General features: G+C 42.2%; 1 protein-coding gene across 1 annotated transcript; it reads right to left on the bottom strand.

Moving 5' to 3' along the window:
* Nucleotides 1-8,098: 8,098 nt before the first annotated feature.
* On the bottom strand, nucleotides 8,099-13,601 carry si:dkey-1j5.4 (leucine-rich repeat-containing protein 15). The gene is made up of 7 exons (XM_005931097.2): nucleotides 13,247-13,601; nucleotides 10,725-10,913; nucleotides 10,425-10,609; nucleotides 10,070-10,326; nucleotides 9,640-9,760; nucleotides 9,287-9,422; nucleotides 8,099-9,180 (listed from the first exon to the last, which is right to left on the bottom strand). The coding sequence occupies exons 1-7, from the start codon at nucleotides 13,260-13,262 to the stop codon at nucleotides 8,990-8,992; spliced, it is 1,095 nt and encodes a 364-aa protein (XP_005931159.1). The 5' UTR covers nucleotides 13,263-13,601; the 3' UTR covers nucleotides 8,099-8,989.
* Between the last annotated feature and the right edge of the window lie 178 nt (nucleotides 13,602-13,779).

Below are 13,779 nucleotides of genomic sequence, written 5' to 3'. Positions count from 1 at the left end.
ACAGGCGGCTTGGCAGGTGGCTTGCTCACAGGACCCCACCACATGTTGACCTGTGGTAGAAGCGAGGCAGGTCTCGCTGGCACGCAGACCCCCGACTCGGGGCCTCTCCCTTGCGCTAACCCCCGGCTCCGGCTGTGCAAGACTCTCCCCCAGACTGTCCACCAGCTCAGGCTGAGCACGTCCCTCCGGCGCTCAACCCCCGGCTCCGGCAGAGCAGGTCCCCCTGGCACCTCAACTCCCGGCTCAGGCTGAGCAGGTCCCCCTGGTGTTCTATCCACTGGGTCGGGCTGTGCAGGTGGGTGAACAGGTGGTGGAACTGGAGGTAGCTAGGCTCCCCTCGTCCGGGGAACAGGAACGGTTGAAGGCAACTGCCAGCACAGCCACTCCCACCCGTTGAGTGGGAGTGCGAAGGCAGGCTGTGCCCTGCCTGGTCTTACCTTTGTGGCTGGCATGGGTGCCGAAACAGACCGGACATGAGCCACTTCCCTGCAGTCGAGGGATGTCAGTGGAGGCAGCGGCAGTGTCGACCAGAAACCGATCCAAGCTGCCAGACTCTCTTTGCATCCAGCGCTCGGACCAGTCCTGCAGTTGGTCCCACTGGCGGCGAAACACAGCCACCTGCTCCCTCCACTCCACATGGCCACAAGCTCAACCACCATCTAGGCCAGCGCCTCCCCTAGCTGGGCCTGTCATAATTCCGTCATGCCACCTCCTGGGTTTCGGCAGCAATGTGTCATGAATGACGGACCCAACCACATACTTGCTCTTGACACACTCTTCTATTCCGGTTGTAGTAATTTCCATGCGGCTGCAGCTTTTCAGCTCTCAGCCAAGCACACAACAACAACACTTCAGGAGCCAGCTCACTCTTTTGTGCAGGCGAGGTGTGATGAGCCGATCCAGCTCAGGTGTGTCTGCCCCTGCAGCCACACCACCAACCACGCTCCGCCACATTTAGCATACTGTGGATGCAGATGCTGTGTGTGCACGCTAGCAGCAGCTGATTATTTCTTTCCTGGACATATATTGTTCTGCCATTTACTGTTATACAATTAAAGTAAAATTAAGGGCCATATCACCACTCCTCAATAGTTATGGAACCATTTTCATGCTCACTGCATACAAACTACTGAGTGTAGCACAGAGCTCAAAAAAGCACTTGTTTTTATATTAGCCTATCTTACAGATCAGCAAAGAACCTTTCAAAATCAAGTTACATCATAATTGTACCTGTAACGTAATTTGTTAATTTAGCACAGTAATGCATATTAATTTTACAAAAAGTTGAATTTCATTGCATAAAAGTTTTAGAAAGCATTCTTGGGCCATTTTTTTTAAAACCATGTTTGTTTTGCTCCAAATGTAAGAATTTTAATATGAAAGTCTGTGGGAATTCACTCACTTTTGGAGCCACTCAATGAAACACAAGTAAACAGGGAACAGCTGTCCTGGTTAAAAGTACAAAATAAGGACAGAAAATGAAGGTCTCTGCTGGCACTGACCTGTTTAGATACTGGGAACAGTCAAAGAATAATTCTCCCTCTTCATCACTCATTCATTACCCCTTCCTTCTAAATTGGTCCTTAGGCAACACAGCTCAGGTTGCCCTTTATCCACACTTATGTCCCAGCGGAGGTACTCTGGTTAAGTAAATGAACTACTTAATGATGCCAAGAGAGGATGGAAGTTTGTGATCATAGAGGTCATACTTAGTTAAAAAAAAAATGTTTAAAAAGTTCAGTTTGATGCATAGAAATATATATATTTAAAAGGAAAATAAGCCTTGTAAGTAGTTTTCTGGGTCAGGTAGAAAGCAGCTTTGTCTCACAAAGGTCCCACTGAGTGTCCCAATTAGCTATTCCACTGAGCAGCTGAGGAAGTATTTTTGTGGACAAACACAGCAGACATATAAACACAAAGCACAATGCATGTGGCAAATGTTGCACATTAGGAAGTCAGACAGATAGTGAATAAACCCATGTGTGATATATGTTTTCTCTTTTACAGTATGTGATTTCACTTTTGGTACAAGGCAACAATCACAGAGATATGGATGGAGAAGGAATGTATGTCCCTGTTAAAACAACAGTTACCTCCTTTTTGTGTTGTGTGTAATTCAGAGTGGTTGAAATATGTTTTTATATCTGTGCCTGTCATGGTCTGGGTGGGTACCTGCAGGTCTCCAACAGCGGCTCCTCCTCCTTTAGGCGGAGTTCGGTTGCTCCTCCCTGTCTGACCACCTGTGAGCAATTATTCCAGCAGTATATCAGACCTGCGCACTCAACCATTCATCGCCTGAGTATCTGCTATCCCCATGTTAGTCAAGTGGAGCATCATAACTCTGTCCAGAATCTGTGTGATGACTTACTTGTTCTTCTTGTTCTCAGAGGTAGCACCTGGAGTGGAGGTCTTGTCTCCCTCACTCCCGCCTTCCTGGACCTGGGCCGCTTGCTGCTGATACGACGTTGCCTGCCGGCCCACCACTCACTTGCCTGTCTCCCCATGTCTCGACCGCTTCCGGGCCTTCCGCCCCACCTGTCCCCTCCACCTGAAACCAATGCCCCGGCGCCTACCTAGTCCTGTTTCCACCTCCCTGCTGCCTCTGCTGTTCAGCCGTCTCCTAGAGGTGTCTAGGTCACCCTCCGTCATCTTAGATTATCCTACGCGCCGCTAGTGTGGTGGCGTCGTTTTGTTTTTTTGCTTGTGTTTGCCTGTGGGCGGAAATAAATCCTTTGTTCCCTTATCGTCTCGCTTCCGGGTTGGTTTCTGCACCTGTGTCCATCTCTGTTCACTCGTGCCGCTGGGCCGTGACATGTGCCTGTCTATGTCCTATCCTTTCCAAAGTCAGGGTGCTTGTTAATATACTTTTTTTTTTGTCAAGTATTTAGAATTTAAAGAATTATTCTGGCATAAGAATGTGAATAAGTGGCAGCCTCTGTGGGTAAAAATAAATAAATAAATAAGCTATCTGAAAAGTTCCAAAACCTGCAGTTCTGCTTATGACCACCAGAGGCTGAATTTAAAACTCAGTCATTCCACTTGGCCTCTATGTTAAAATATCCAACTGTGTAGCATTAAAATATTTACAGCAGCTTTGGCTTCGATTGATAGTTTCCCCTTCCTAACAACAAAGCAGTGATTTCATTTCATTTCATTTCATATAAAAATAAAAATTCACCACTCGCTTAGCAGTCGGTCTTTATTTGTCCTTCAATCTTGGGTCCTCTACCAGAGGCCTGGGAGCTTAAGAGTCCTGCACTGTATCTTTGTTGTTTGTAACACTGCGCTCTTCTGGACAACATCTCAGACCTACTTCATTGAATCTGCTGTGTGCACTGTGTGTACCAAGAGGTCCACGGGGACCACTCAGCCCTTTTCCATGCATCTACCCGACTGCCTTCTTTTCTGGACTTTTGGCAGTTGTTACACTTCACCCTCTGCAAAATTAAGCAAAAAGTGTCATTTGTGAGATATTGATGTGGTCAGTTACGTATCAGAAGGGTTGTTAATCGGTTTAGCTACTACACTGATGTTTTTCCCTCCTCATCTTTTCTGACTATGTTTTCATTCGTTTTGCATTTGGCTGTGGTTGATTTCACTACTCGTACTATGATGTGATACCTGGACCCTACAGAGGATGCACAGGCAATTAGTCTAGGAGAGCTGGACAGGGCCGTAAAGGGTCCTTAACCCATCAGTGGGATCGCTATCTGCTCCTTTGTGCAAGGAGGAACAGGATGAGCAGTGCCAGAGCTACAAAATCAATCAATCAATCTTTATTCATAAAGCACTTTTCATACAGAAATGTAGCACAAAGTGCTTTACATGGTTAAAAACAGGCCACCCCACCCCGCCCTCCAACTCACTTTCATTAACATAAACAATCATGGATACATACACATACATTTCCCCCCCCCCCCCCCCACACACACACACTTAAAGAGTAAAATTGGGCTGGGCACACATGAGCCAGGTGAGGAAAACTATCACAGGGAGCCGTCTGCACCGGGAGCGGTTAACAGACCGCAGCCTCCAGGCTGGGCACACAGCAGGAGGGAGGCAAAGAAGCCCCCCAGCCAGGCTGAGAGGACCCACAGAGCCCCAGCAGCCACGGTCGATCACAGCCCCGGTGCAGAGAGCCCCCTTCGAGGAAACACTGGAGAAATGACCTTCAGCAGGACACTAGTGTGAATGTATCTGACCAAACAATGAGAAACAGACTTCATGGGGGTAGTAGCCTGATTTAAAACAAAAAACAACAATATAAATAAAAAGAATCTTTGAGGAGAAAGAAAAAGTTGTTTTGGGTTTTTTTGCACTTTGCTGTATAATTTGCAAGAGACAAGCTTAGAAAAAAAGCCTAGCTGTTATATTGTTCTTAGGCGCTCATCTATAATAGCCGGTTTAAAGCAGGTGGAAATTATGGTGATTATGTCCTCTACTGGAGTGGGAGACACTGACATTTTCACGTCAAAGTTATTGTGCAGAGGTCGATAGGAGTCACCTCATCAATAGGATACTGTAGGCAGGATATTGTGCTCTGCTGACACCCCCACCAGAATTCTGATCTCAAAATTCATATCAAATTCTTCTTTTTATTCTCTCCACTTCCATGTTTCCATCCATAATCTGATCTACCACCATCTCCATCTGCTTTGTCTCTCTCCCTAACGTGGATGGAATCTGACGAGTGCATACATGTCTGAGAGCAGCAGGGATGAGGAAGGCTGCAGTACAGCAGTACATCCTCCGAACGAGCTCTCTCTAAAAAGGGTAAAGGCAACTTTGCTCCCTCTTATTGCCCTGAGGCTCTGGAATAGTTTGCAAATGTGTAAAACAGTTAACCTACTTAGTGATGACCTTAAGCTTTGTTAATTTTGATGGGGTTGTTTTTTAAGTGTTCAACCAAAGTTGTGACTAAGACAAAAAAAAAATACGTGTCAAAAATCTTAAACTAGAGTATTTTTAAGACACATATTTTTAGTGTTTTTTGTCCTGTATTTTCCCAAAAATGCACTTACCTCTCAGACTGACAGCTTTTTTGTAGTTCCTGAAGTGTAAGTATATAAATATAATAAGAACAGAGCCCTCGGCTATGCGGACATTCTTCTGCGGAACCAGTTTCCAGTTTGGCCAAGGTGGTAAAAAGTATTTCTTTGGAAATAGAAATAATAAATTTTCTTTCAGCTAATGTTTTGCCAAGCTAATTGAACCTCATATCGATATCATAATAAAATAATATTAATACAAAGGAATGCAGACTTTATCTCAGCTTCTGCTCTAATTATAATGAATTTGCTCAGCTTGAACATCTGTTATGTAGAACACAAGCAGAGAAAAACAAAGGCAATTAAAAACATATATCTCTTTGCTGTTGCCTACACTGCAGATGGGTGACTTTGCCTCCAGACATTAACTGCTGACTAATTTTTCTTTTTAAGTGGGATTTGGCATGTGAGGTACAGTATTTTATATATGGGCTGTGATCAGTTGAGCTGTGCTGGTGCTTTTTGTGGATTTATACAACTGGCCCTCGCAAACATTATAGTATGATGCTATGGTAAATTATATTGTGACACAGCATTCCAGTCTGGCATTCAATTCTATCCTATGACATTTGTTTCAGTTCTCAAATAAACTGTCAAATATACAAATGTATACAATTATAGGATTTGTATTAAATATTTTTAAACCCCATATGGTAAGCAGATGTAAGATAAGATAAGCTGATGTAACATGAGCTATCACAGCTGATTTCCCACCCCTAAACAGCATAAACCTAGTGTAGGTGAAACTCAGTGATTAAATTGAATTTGATGTGTGCTATCCTTCATGTAACCTAACACTGTTCATGAGCAACACAGCTGCTCTGCACCAGTCTAGTACAGGGCACTACTGTAAACCTCACCACAGTACTGTAAACAGTAGCCTGTACTTATCTGCCAGGTATTTTCATGCAAGCTTTGATTTAAAAAAGTTAATATACTTTAATTTGCTTTGCAGGATGTTTCACCATATGAAAACTGGCATTACTTCAGAAAAACATTATGTATAGTGTCAATATACAGTGGGGCAAAAAAGTATTTAGTCAGCCACCGATTGTGCAAGTTCCCCCACCTAAAATGATGACAGAGGTCAGTAATTTGCACCAGAGGTACACTTCAACTGTGAGAGACAGAATGTGAAAAAAAAATCCATGAATTCACATGGTAGGATTTGTAAAGAATTTATTCGTAAATTAGGGTGGAAAATAAGTATTTGGTCACCTCAAACAAGGAAAATCTCTGGCTCTCACAGACCTGTAACGTCTTCTGTAAGAAGCTTTTCTGTCCCCCACTCGTTACCTGTATGAATGGCACCTGTTTGAACTCATCATCTGTATAAAAGACACCTGTCCACAGCCTCAAACAGTCAGACTCCAAACTCCGCCATGGCCAAGACCAAAGAGCTTTCGAAGGACACCAGGAAAAGTATTGTAGACCTGCACCAGACTGGGAAGAGTGAATCTACAATAGGCAAGCAGCTTGGTGTGAAAAAATCAACTGTGGGAGCAATCATCAGAAAATGGAAGACATACAAGACCACTGATAATCTCCCTCGATCTGGGGCTCCACGCAAGATCTCATCCCGTGGGGTCAAAATGATCATGAGAACGGTGAGCAAAGATCCCAGAACCACACGGGGGGACCTGGTGAATGACCTGCAGAGAGCTGGGACCAAAGTAACAAAGGTCACCATCAGTAACACACTACAACGGCAGGGAATCAAATCCCGCAGTGCCAGACGTGTTCCGCTGCTGAAGCCAGTGCATGTCCAGGCCCGTCTGAAGTTTGCCAGAGAGCACATGGATGATACAGCAGAGGATTGGGAGAATGTCATGTGGTCAGATGAAACCAAAGTAGAACTTTTTGGTATAAACTCAACTCGTCGTGTTTGGAGGAAGAAGAATACTGAGTTGCATCCCAAGAACACCATACCTACTGTGAAGCATGGGGGTGGAAACATCATGTGCGTGCATCCAGACCCTGTGAAGCTGTAATATTATGGGGCTGTCCAAGGGGACAGGACGACTGATCCTGTTAAGGACAGAATGAATGGGGCCATGTATCGTGAGATTTTGAGCCAAAACCTCCTTCCATCAGTGAGAACTTTGAAGATGAAACGAGGCTGGGTCTTCCAACATGACAATGATCCAAAACACACCGCCCGGGCAACAAAGGAGTGGCTCCGTAAGAAGCATTTGAAAGTCCTGGAGTGGCCTAGCCAGTCTCCAGACCTCAACCCCATAGAAAATCTGTGGCGGGAGTTGAAAGTCCGTGTTGCTCGGCGACAGCCCCAAAACATCACTGCTCTCGAGAAGATCTGCATGGAGGAATGGGCCAAAATACCAGCTACTGTGTGTGCAAACCTGGTAAAGACCTATAGTAAACGTTTGACCTCTGTTATTGCCAACAAAGGTTATGTTACAAAGTATTGAGTTGTATTTTTGTTATTGACCAAATACTTATTTTCCACCCTGATTTACGAATAAATTCTTTACAAATCCTACCATGTGGATTCATGGATTTTTTTTTTCACATTCTGTCTCTCACAGTTGAAGTGTACCTCTGGTGCAAATTACTGACCTCTGTCATCATTTTAGGTGGGGGAACTTGCACAATCGGTGGCTGACTAAATACTTTTTTGCCCCACTGTATGTTCACAATGAATGAGGACATTACATGCAAACAAATGACTATCTTCATATTAAAGATCGAGAATAAAACTTGGCACACACACATTTATTGAAATTGAAAATATGATGCAACAGTACAAACGGACTGAGTTTCATGGTCTTAGAGTTTGCATAGTTTTGGGGTTCAGTGTCATCCAGTCCAAGGATATGGATATGGTGCTTTTTAGGCTGCACAAGCAACAAATCTTTGCAACTGGGTAATTGGGCAAAAGCCTAAACAAGAAGACTTGGGGTCTCTATGTGCTGTTTTAATGTGCTGATGCACATTAAAATGAAGACGAGATTACAAATCCAATAACTTCTCATTATCTACAGCTGTCTTCACTATTACATTAAGCTGTACAGAATCCTAGCAGTGTCTATCCAAATGCCTTTTTTTTCCTTTTTATTTACATAAACTGTAACAGATTAGAGAAACCATTCCCTGGAATGTGATTAATGTAATCTCTTTATACGTAATCCATCACTTTCCAAACCTGCAAAGTCTTTTTAAGACAAGCAATATGGAATTATAATGTTAATCTCACAACCGGTGATAAGGGTTAGTACTTATTCGTTGCATGTGGAAATAGCACTGATAATGCAAATCTTTCTGTCCCACAAATAGCTTATACCTACAGGTTTAGTGATTTTAAGGTTTTTACCTGCTATTAAAGAGACCATGATAAAGCAAAAAAAAAAAAAGTAAGGGTCAAAGTTGAGGGTGGCTGTAGCTCAGGAGGTAAACCAGGCAGGCTGGCAGTTATTTTGCCAGGCAGGGCAGGCGATCTTCTAATCCCTGGGTTTTCCAGTCTGCATGTCAAATAATTTTGGGGCAAAACACTAACCCCAAGTTGCTCTCCATCGGTTTGTGAATGTGTGTTAATGTTACATAGAAAGCGCTTATGTAGAAAAAGCATAGTTAAAAGTGGTTGTGTGAATGAGGCAAGTTTCATAAAGCGCTTTGAGTGGAAAATTTACCATTTACCAAAATTGGAAAACATCCAACACCACTTTTGTGAGAAACCTAAATAAAGAGTCATATTATTATTATATTATGTTATTATGAAACAAAGCATCGCAGTCTTAGTTTAAAAATGTGGCATTTTATTCTAGATTTTTAGCCATTTAAAGCAAACATGATACAATATTTTAGAGAAAGACAGTAATATATTGCAGTTTAAAAATATCATAGAGGGTTATTCTGCCACCCAGTCTACTCAAAAAAAAAATCTCTATGAGTCCCAACCCACGCTGTGATCCTCATCTATACTGTTAAGTGTGACAGAGCAGTTTATCAATTTGCAGGCTGCTGAGGCTCTTATTTCTGAGCTCTTGAGGAGTCACGCACTTTGGGCTGTGCCGTGGTGAAAGCGTGGCCTTGGTGTCACCCATCCACCGCACCAGTGGGCTAATGTTACAGTCACACTGCCAAGGGTTGTCATGGAGGTACAACTTCTTTAGAACTAACACAGATCAGAAAAAATGATTATCACGACAACAGAATTCTGCCGCCAATACTTGTTCCTGGGAAAATAGGACAGGGAAAGGGCAGGTTGGCAGTTATCTTACCAGGCATATGGGTGAACATGTTTCCATCCACTGTCTTCAGGCGGTTTCCGCTGAGTGCCAGCTGTGAAAGCTTGGGCAGGTTGATGAACACATCAGAGGGCAGAAGCTCCAACTCGTTGTTCCTCAGGTAGAGTTCCTGGTTCAGTGTTTAGCATGTTCATAATTATTGCTCGAGGAAATAGAGCAGGTTTTTGCAATTTAAGTTAGCAGTGTTATCACACTAGCTATTATGTGCAAGAATTAGTCAGATCAGGGTCTGCTGGGTAAGACATCTAACTGCTATATGTTTAAAAAAATGAAACTGAGTCTTTGATTTTTCTTTTGTTTTTATGTATACCAGAAAAACATGCTACCTGCAAGTTGCTCAGGCCATCCAAAGCTGTTAACGTCAGGGTAGATAGTAGGTTGTTGTCTAGAACCAACATCTCCAGAGATTGCAGGGGCTTGAATGCCCCAGCAGGAATGGTCTTCAGACTGGATATGGGGGGACAGTTAGAATCTCTTCAGAAGTAAAAGTACACTGTGAAACCATTGAATTCAAAACCCTGTTTGAATTCAATGGTTTCACAGGTCACTCTGCTGTCATCTCAGCCTCGTCAGCTCGGCTCGCTTTGTTCTGTGAACTGTTATCCCCCCCCCCCCCCCCTTTTTTTCTATCCAGATTTGTGTGATAAATGCATTAACATTGAATTCAAAACCCTGAAGTTTGTTTCTCACTGATAATACCTGCACTGGAAAATGTAACTACTAGATGTATAATAACATGGCACATGTCATTGTGACCTGTTGTTGTCCAAGTTGAGGAGCAAGAGCTCCCTCAGTCCACTGAAGGCCTTGGGAGAAATCTTCTGGATGCGGTTGAGGGAAAGATCCAAAACTTTGAGAGCAATCAGAGGTTTGAACGCATTCGGTGGGAGGACTGTCAGTGCATTGAGAGTAAGGTCCAACTCTGACAGGTTTCTCATGCCAGCAAAAATCTCAGGTTTCAGGATGCCAATCTGGTTCTGTCCCAACATGAGGAAGCGGAGGTTTAGGAGGTCCTTCAGACATAGAAAACAGTTGGGTTTTTGTTTTGTTTTTTTGTCAAATTACTGTAATATTAATGCTGAAAAGTGTGCTCCTCTCCAAAAATCTTTACCTGAAACCCCCTTGGTGGAAGAATGGATATGTGGTTGCCATAAAGATTGAGAAGCATCAATTGCTTTGCACCGGAGAAGGCCTGGGGATGGATGGATTTTATGGCATTTCTCTCCAGATTGACGCTCTCGATCTTTGGAATTGATCTCAGAGTATTTGCCTTCAGGTTGGTAATACCATTCTCACCTTTTGGCAGCAATTAAGAAGTCAGTTATTGATGCAATCAGGTCCCATTATGTTTCCTTAAATGTTAGATAGATTAATGCATTCCTTGAATGTCAAAAGGATAAAATGTACACACCTAGTTTAACAATCCAAGCATCAGAAGGCAATTTGGAAGGAAAAGCTCGAAGCCCCCGCTTATGACAGTTGACATCTGATTTTTCTGGGCCAGACTTCCTGGAGCATTTGCAGACATCAGGGCAGGAATCTATGGCCTGCGCCATCCATAGCATTGCTAGTATCAGCCATGCTAAGTGCTCCATCCTTCCTTTAGAATCGTACAGAAAAATATTATTTTAAATTTAAACTTAGTTATTAGAAACAATATTTTCACCACTACACTCTTAGCAGTTACAAGGCCTTTGGGTCCCATGTAGGTTTAAGGTCGCGCTTGTTTTAATCAATACTAACTAGGTCAGTTGAATTTTAACTTTTACCAGAGCATATATGTAATGGCTGCACTTCTCCCATCTCTGCTTGAAATGAAAACTATGCTTAAAATTGTTGGTTGGTTCTAGCTGTGATAATATGCTACAAAAGCTCTTGAAACAATAAAATTACAAAAATAAATTCCTGGGTCCTGACTTGTGGTATAATAACAGAAATTATGGTATGTGCTTTTCATCCAGTATTCATCCGATTTGTTGTTCATACAGTTACTACATCGCACCTATACACAACATCTGGAACAGGTCTGGCAGGTTGAGCTAGAAATGCATATGTGTAAAATTTTCAAAAAATAAATAAATATACATATATGTATATATACATATATGTTATATAATAATAATATTATATATATTTATATATATATATTAGGTGCAACGATACTCGTATCGATATTGAACCGTTCGATACAGTGCTTTCGGTTCGGTACGCATATGTATCGAACAATACAAATTTTTAATTTATTTTATCAACTTTCCTTCTGACGATGCTGTCTGTGTTGAGCGCTCAGTGGATCTGCGCTCGACAGTGCAGCCTAGGCGGAGTAGTCGAACGCAGATTCACTGAGCACAGGGCAAGCTAGCGAGACAGAAGTTAAGCTCTCCTTGCAACATGGCAAATTGAACCTCCCCCACCCTCATTCAGATCTGGCGTTTGGAACTATTTTGGTTTTCATGTGACGTATGACCCTGAAGGTAAGCGCGTCATGGACTAAAGTAAAACAGTATGTTGGATGTGCCACGCAATGCTCAATTACATGGTGGGAACTAGTGCGTTAGCGCAGTTAGCTCGTTAACGTGTTGGCCGTCCAGCCCCACGCACGGGGCGATCCGGGTAGCTCGTTAACGGAGATTTGCCGTGTTGTGGCGTTAACGTCATTTCACGAGATTAACGCTGACAGCACTAGTGGGAACACAACGAATATGACTGCACATTTACCCGACATCATCCTAGTGCAAAGACAAGTGGAAGCAGACAAAAACAACAAGCACGCATGCTACAAACTTTACCCGAGTCATTTAGACAGCCATTAGCACATGATTCTCCTTATGGGGACCTGATATGTTTAATATGCTGCTGAGAATATAGCCCAGAAGAAGCGTATAGTATAGCTTTTATTTTGGAAAGAGCCATTTCTCTGTAATAAACTCTCTTTTCCAAAGATGAGTGATTTCTCGATCAGATAGATTTATTTTTTTATTACTTTGTTGTTTCAGCAACATTAAATTTAAAAACTGTACTTTTGAGTTAAAATATATATTTATAATTTTAATAAATGACAAATTAAAAAGGCATGAACATTTTTTTTATCGAAAAAATATCGAACCGTGACACCAAAGTATCGAACCGAACCGTGAATTTTATATATCGTTGCATCCCTAATATATATAGTTATTGTGGAAACAGTAGTCAGTCAGCTCTTTATTTCTCATATTTGGATTCAGCACATAAAAATCCATAAGAAATAACACAGTTTATCTCAAAACCAGATAACCTAACGTGTTGACAACTAAAGTCTGATGCTTTGCCTCATTTGCCCTCATAAGTAGAAACACTCTGTTCTTAATCGTATTTAGTAATTGTTTTTTGAAAAGTATATACTTACAAATTTTATATTTTATCATTTTATATTAAAACTGTGAACATAACACTGAGGCAGGATTCATTATTTTCATCAAAAGAAAACCACTGAGTAGAAAACGAACTTCAGAGAGAAGCATTTCAATACAGGTGATTAAAAGAAGGTGTGCATGAATAACAGGGATGTGCCAGAGTGTCATTTCAAATAGAAACCTGTAAATCTATTCCAAAAAGAATTATTGTGAAAAATAAAAAGGTATGCAGACAATCAAAAATGCAGCTAATCCCATTTATAATCCTACTGTGTGCAAAAACAATCCCTTCAAACTTCAAAAGAAGGCAGAGCAGCAAAAACCAAGTGCCCACAGTGACACTTCCACACAAAGAGCTGCTTTTCAGCTGTAAAAAGAAAAAAGACATCTGATTATCATTTCAAATAACTTAACTGACTAAGGTGAATCTTTTCTCTAATTAGACTTGAAAGCTGATCTAAACTTGGGGGGGGGACTGTAAGACAGATAAAGCCGTTTGAAAAGTAGTCAAACTGGTTTTATCCTGCTGGGTGCCACTTACCTGAACACTCTGTCATCTCAATTTCTAGGCAATGCTCAATCCTCCTCAAGTCTGACTGCTTTGTTTTCAGCTCTTAAACAGTACAAACTTCACTATAAAAGCCTCTGCTGTACACTGTTATATAAGAACAAGGTGCCAGTCAAAGAGAATTAGTCCAGCAGTCTGTGGCCTTTCTTCCAGTGGGCTTTAAAATCTGATTTGTAGGTTCACAATTTATATACTACTGATTTCAAGACTCTCTCTGAGCTCTGAAGCAGGCAGATGAAACTATGCAGCATATGAAAGACTTGCCAGTGTGATGGTGTGGGAACACAGCCTCAGCCGTAGCAGACGGTGAAAAAAGGGTGCGAAACTCCTGGAGCTGCAAGCTCTGCAGAGTCACAGAGCACAGAGAAAAGTGGCATCTAGACATTATGGCACCTATCCATGTTTCACTGTCTGGTCTACATAGAGTGTGTGTGTGTGTGTGTGTGTGTGTGTGTGTGTGTGTGTGTGTGTGTGTGTGTGTGTGTGTGTGTGTGTGTGTGTGTGTG

The sequence above is a fragment of the Haplochromis burtoni genome, unplaced genomic scaffold (genome assembly GCF_018398535.1).
Source record: "Haplochromis burtoni strain Fernald_Lab_line unplaced genomic scaffold, NCSU_Asbu1 Contig_103, whole genome shotgun sequence".
NCBI lineage: Eukaryota > Metazoa > Chordata > Actinopteri > Cichliformes > Cichlidae > Haplochromis > Haplochromis burtoni.
This window is presented reverse-complemented; position numbering and strand designations above follow the sequence as displayed.

What these genes read in the sequence shown, in the direction of transcription:
- si:dkey-1j5.4 (XM_005931097.2), bottom strand. An exon ending in TGCTTGGATTGTTAAACTAG is followed by an intron (nt 10,610 to 10,724) that starts GTGTGTACATTT and finishes TGCTGCCAAAAG; the next exon opens with GTGAGAATGGTATTACCAAC. An exon ending in CTCAACTTGGACAACAACAG is followed by an intron (nt 9,761 to 10,069) that starts GTCACAATGACA and finishes CCCCATATCCAG; the next exon opens with TCTGAAGACCATTCCTGCTG.